The 6,111-nt window shown below is 44.0% G+C and overlaps 1 protein-coding gene across 1 annotated transcript; it reads left to right on the plus strand.

Moving 5' to 3' along the window:
• The first annotated feature begins 4,627 nt into the window (after positions 1-4,627).
• Positions 4,628-5,858, plus strand: FGFBP3 (fibroblast growth factor binding protein 3). The gene is made up of 2 exons (XM_041738258.1): positions 4,628-4,693; positions 4,991-5,858. Exon 2 carries the CDS (start codon positions 5,079-5,081, stop codon positions 5,856-5,858), a length of 780 nt encoding a protein of 259 aa, XP_041594192.1. The 5' UTR covers positions 4,628-4,693; positions 4,991-5,078.
• Positions 5,859-6,111: the final 253 nt, after the last annotated feature.

Raw genomic sequence — 6,111 nt, forward strand, 5'->3', positions numbered from 1 at the left:
CCTCAATTACATCTTTAATTTCTCGAAAACTTATCTGAAGCAAATATGGTAAAATATTAACATATGTTAAACCTGAGGGAGAAGTCCATGCATAGATTTTTTTTCTCTGTATTTTTCTGTAAATTTAAAATAATTCATGATTTAAGAATACAAATAGTATTGCTTTGTAAGTATAGTTTTTAGAATTTATAGAAATGTGATATTGTAAATATTGTTCTGCATCTTGCTTTTTTTAACTTACAGTTTTGAATTTCATCCATATTGGCATATGTAGATCTAGTTAATTTACTTAATTACTGCTGTCGGTATCCCATTATATGGCTATATTACATTTAATTTATTCTGGGGCACCTGGGTGGCTCAGTCAGTAGAGTATGTGACTCTTGATCTCAGGGTTGTAAGTTCAAGTTCCGCATTGTGTGCAGAGATTACTTTAAAAAAAAGAAAGGGGGTGGGTGGAAGGGGGGAGGGAAGAAGGAAAAAAAGAAAGAAAGTAGGAAAGAAAAGGGAGAAACCAAGAAGCAGGAGACTTAGGCAACACAGAAGTTTGTTGGGTCAGGTGCTGCAGTTAATTTTCTCTGGGAGAAGAAGGCAAGGAGATGCTACATATTTCCTCATGATAATATATTTCTTTCATATTATTCTCAAGGAAGGACTAAGAAGTTAATCACTGAAATTATCAAGAAATTCACCCCATTCTAAACTATTAGGCAGCATATGGTATGAATCCAAACATATGTTGGATCACTGATGCAAACAAGATTATTTTTAAATCAATATTAAAACATCTATTTCATGCTTCCTTACACATCTCACATCATAATATTTTTTAAAATGTCTTCCTGGGACGCCTGGGTGGCTCAGCGGTTGAGCGTCTGCCTTTGGCTCAGGATGTGATCCTGGAGTCTCAGGATTGAGTCCCGCATCGGACTCCCTGCATGGAGCCTGCTTCTCCCTCTGCCCGTGTCTCTGCCTCTCTCTCTTTCTCTCTCTCTCTCTCTCTGTCTCTCATGAATAAATAAATAAAATCTTTTAAAAAATCGCTTCTCAGCCTTTTGGCTAAGATCAAGTGTAAAATGTCTTCCTTTGGACTACTTCAAAATTTAAAACTCTTGTACATCAAAGGCAACCTACTGAATAGGAGAAAATACTGCAAATCATATATTCATAAGAGGTTAATATTTAGGGGCTCCTGCCTGGCTCATTCGGTGGAGCATACAACTCTTGAGCTCAGGGCTGTGAGTTTGAGCCCCATGTTGGGTATAGAGATTATTTTTAAAAATCTCTAGGGGTGCCTGGGTGGCTCAGCTGAAACATTTGCCTTCAGCTCAGGTCATGATCTCAGTGTCCTGGGATGGAGCCCTGCATCCACCTTCCTGCTCAGCCAGGAGCCTGCTTCTCCCTCTCCCTATGCTCCTCCCCTGCTTGTGCTCTCTCAAACAAATAAATCTTTTAAAATATATGTATAAAATATTTTAATAATCTTTTTCTTTTAAATTTTTTAAAAAGAGGTTAATATCTAGAATATATAAAGAACTCCTACAACTCAACAGCAGCAAAACAACCTGATTAAAAAATGGGCAAAGGACTTCAACAGACATCCTACAACGAAGAGATACAAATGGGCAATAAGCAGGTGAAAAAAATGCTCAGCATCATTAGTCACTGGAGAAATGCCAATTAAAACCACAATGAGGGATGCTTGGGTGGCTCAGCGATGAGCAATTGCCTTTGGTCCAGGGCGTGATCCTGGAGTCCCGGGATGGAGTCCCACCTCAGGCTCCCTGCATGGAGCCTGCTTCTCTCTCTGCCTGTGTCTCTGCCTCTCTCTCTTGGTGTCTCTCATGAATAAATAAATAAAATCTTTTTTAAAACACCACAATGAGATATCACTTACATCAATTAGGATGGCTATTATAAAAACAAAATCAAGTAAGCAAACAAACAATAAATAACAAGTATTGCTAAGGATTGAAGAAATTGGAACACTTGTGCATGGTTGGCGGAAATGTAAAATAGTGTAGTCATTATAGGAAACAGTATGGAGCTTCCTTGAAAAGTTAAAAATAAAATACCATATGAGCCACTATTTCCACTCTAAGTGTATACCCAAAAGAATTGAAAGCAGGAACTCAAATAGATATTTGTACAGCCATATTCAGAGCAGCACTATTCACAAGAGCCAAAAGGTGGAAGTAACTCAAGAACCTATTGATAGATGAATAAACAAAATGTGGTACATACATACAATGGAATATTATTAGTCTTAAATAGGAAGAAAATTCTGACAAATGCTACAACATGGAATAATCTTGAAGACATAAGTGAAAGAAGCTGGTCAGAAAGGACAAATATGGTATAAGTCCACTTCTATGAGGTGCCTAGAGTAGTCAAATCCACAGAAACAGAATGTTGAAGGAAGGAGGAAGGAAGGCATAAGGAGTTTAGGTTTAACGGGTACATTTGAAAGATAAAAATGTTCTGGAGCTGAATGGTGCTGATGGTTGCACAACAGTGTGAATGCACTTAATGCCACTGAACTGCACATTGAAAAATGGTTAAAATGGTAAAATTTGTGATATGTATATTTTACCACAGTTTATAAAAAGTAATTTTTGGGAGGCACCTGGGTGGCTCTGTCGGTTGAACAACCCACTCTGATCTCAGCTTAGGTTATGATCTCAGGGATGTGAGGTGGAGCCCATGTCGGCCTCAGGTGGAATGTGTTTCATACTCTCTCTCTCCCTCTGCCTCTGCCCACCTCACCCCTCCATGGCTTGTGCTCACTCTCTCTCTCTCTCTCAAAATAAAGAAATAAATCTTAAAATGTAACTTGTGGTAAGACATTACCTCTTTCTGATGTGGCATAGCACATCCGTGTGTCCATTTTCCTTGGGGAATAATGTTTCTGATAGAAAACTTGGTCTCTGGAATATCTCTCAATGATTATGACTTTTCAGACAATGAACTTTTTCATTGTAATTAGTGCAGAATGTCACAAGATGTCACTCTTTAGCTGAAAAACTATTCCAATTCAGTTTGGTAGCTGATAACAGTAAGTAAAACCAGAGCAACAAGACAAAACCCTTAACTCTCCTCAACAGTGCTTTACTAGTACAAATACAGTTTTCTGGGAAAGAGAATGTTTCCATCTTTGAAGTACATGAGCTACTCTTGTTTATGAAACTTATATTACTAGTTGTTAACTTCATAGATACTAATTGCTTTTCGTTATATAGATCAGATTGATGTAACAAAAACATAATTAACTTTGAAAGTGACAGTAGTGTAATATAAAGCTGAAATGTAAAGATTATTGATCACTGAAAGGTGGCATGTGGCTTTATCACTAAATGATGTGTGACCTTGGAAATCATTTAATCTTTCTGATCTCACCAGAGGAATAAAAAATATCCTTCCTTAGGTCAATATACCCTACTATAGATTTAATATATGCTAATATATATTTAAATACATTCTTCTAATTCTGAAATATTTTGATTTTTTTAAAGATTTATTTATTTATGATAGACACAGAGAGAGAGAGAGGCAGAGACACAGGAGGAGGGAGAAGCAGGCTCCATGCTGGGAGCCCGATGCGGGACTCGATCCCGGGACTCCAGGATCGCGCCCTGGGCCAAAGGCAGACGCTAAACCGCTGAGCCACCCAGGGATCCCCAATATTTTGATTTTTATAGTAGTAATCAAATTATACTGTTAAATACGATATCTAAAGTGAGGTCAGTAATAGAAAATATAGTCTGCAACAAAACATTAGAAAATATAATGAGACTTCTTGACATCTTGGGTAATTATTTTAAGAAAATACATATATAAAACAATTGTAACAGTATAACAACTCTTGAAACCAAAAAAAACCCCCAAAACCCTCACATTTGTTACTGAGAACATTTTTTTAAAAGATGATGGAATATTTTAAGCTTTGCTTAAATATAAAATTTTCAAGATTCAAGAACACAATGTCTTAAGGATCACAACATTTAATTGGTAATTTTACCTTGTAACTATTATCCAATAAATTATTTTTTAAACTTCTAATCTTTGCAAACAGTTTATAATACCTAAAAATAACCAAAAGCCCAAAGGCCCACCTCTGGGTGAACTGCAGGACACTATGCTATATTAGCAAACCAGGATATATTTTTATTAGTAGAAAGTAGTTATTAAAATTAGGATTCTATTATTAGGATAAGAAAGACCTGGGTGAAAATACAGAACTCAGAATGATATGAAGAAGAGAGTGTAGTGTTTGGTTTAGAATATTGACACTTGTTTTGTTTCTAACATGAAATTTTTGTTTAACTCTTAAATTTCGGATCTTTCTCTTTAACTTCATATTCGGATGATTAAATATGTAAAGGGAAAGAAAAGAATGACTTGTTAAAATTTGCGTGATTATTTTAAACATTGAAAGCTAAATGCAAGACTTATATTTCGTGTCACAGTGTCACTTGCATTTTACACTTGGGGTTGCGTGTGCGTGGTGGTGGTGGTGGTGGGAAATCTCTCAGTGTGAGGGAAGTCCCGGAGGGCGGGGGGTGGGGGGGAGGCCCCTCCCCTCCTGTCCCATTCATAACCCGTTCATTCACCGGGAACCGGCTAAAGCCGACTAATCTCCGGTGTGGTCGCTCCCTCTGCCCTAATAGGGCTCCACCACCTCTCCTAGGACTCGGTAAGTTCAAAGTGCAGTAAAAATGTATGTTTCCCAAGAATAATTTGAAACGATTTTGTAGATAGTTTATTGGAGGGTGAAGAAAGGAGGGGTGGAGGTGGCAATTTTCAGGCATCGCTTTGTTTTTGTCTTCGCATTGGTTTTCGAAAAGATATAAAACGATTCTTTAGACGGCGGTTTCTCAGAGGGTCTCTCTCAGGCTGCTGCTGCCCGCTGCAAACCAGCGTCTAGAGCGCACGGGAAGGGGAAGTCGTCGATGCGTTTGCAGCAAGCAGCAGTCTCTGCGTCTGTCCCCAGGTCCCAGGGATGCTGCACTCCCGGCCCTGCCGCCTCTGAAGCGCCCGGGCGTCCCGGAAAACCGGAGCTGAGCGCAGACCCGCGGACCATGAGGCCTCTGAGGCTGGGAGCGTCGCTCTCGCTGTTGCTGCTGCAGCTGCTGCTGCTGGCTGGCTGCCTCGTCGTGGCCGCCCGGAGAGACAAGGGGTTGGCGGGCCGCGTGGCCGAGCCTGCCCCGGGGCCGGCGGGCCGCTCGTCCGGCCGCTTCGTCAGCCCCGAGCGGCACGCGTGCAGCTGGCAGCTCCTGCTGCGCGCCCCGGGGCCCGCGGCGGGGAGCGAGCTGGCGCTGCGCTGCCGGGACCCCGCCGGCGCGCGCCAGCAGTGCACCTACCGCGGCGAGCCGGAGCGCTGCGCCGCCTACGCCGCCCGCGGCTCGCACTACTGGAAGCAGGTGCTGGGCGGGCTGCGCAGGAAGCGGCGTCCGTGCCGCGACCCGGCTCCGCTCAAGGCTCGCCTGTGCGCAGGCCAGGAGGGCCACGGCGCCGAGCTGCGCCTGGTGCCCCGCGCGTCCTCGCCGGCGCGCCCCACTGCGGCGGGCTTCCCCCGGGATCCCAAGCCCCGGGCCGGGAGCCGCGGGCCGCCCCGGGAGCCCGCCCCCGGCTCTGCCACAGCGGCCCGCCTTCCCGCGGGCACGTCCCCCAGGGGGAAGCCCTCTGAGAAGTCCAAAGCCGGCAAGAGGAAGGCGGCCTCCGACCCGGGAGTGGAGCGACCTCTGGGGACCCGGCCCGATCCCGACGGGCTGGACGAGAACGCGAAGCTCACGGAGACCTACTGCGCTGAGAAGTGGCACTCCCTTTGCAACTTCTTCGTCAATTTCTGGAATGGCTGAGGCTGCCAGCCTGGGAGGGACGCGGCGGCGGGGAGGGGTACGCAGCCGGGAAGAAGTTGAGCGCATTTTAGGCCAAGCTAAGGCTTGGAGAGAGGAGAGGAGTCCGGGTTCTAGAATGTGGCTGGGGGGTGGGAGGGCGTGGGCCTCGGGATGGGAGTGTAAGGGGTATGGAGAATCTCTGAGATGGCAGAGACGTTAAGATTTTTGAAAAGTCCGACCCTGATTAAGAGCAGGAGAAATAGTGAAAAGAGAA

Source organism: Vulpes lagopus, chromosome 2 (genome assembly GCF_018345385.1).
Source record: "Vulpes lagopus strain Blue_001 chromosome 2, ASM1834538v1, whole genome shotgun sequence".
NCBI lineage: Eukaryota > Metazoa > Chordata > Mammalia > Carnivora > Canidae > Vulpes > Vulpes lagopus.

Coding starts and splice junctions, on each gene's coding strand:
- FGFBP3 (XM_041738258.1), top strand. CDS start 5,079: ATGAGGCCTCTGAGGCTGGGAGCGTCGCTCTCGCTGTTGCTGCTGCAG.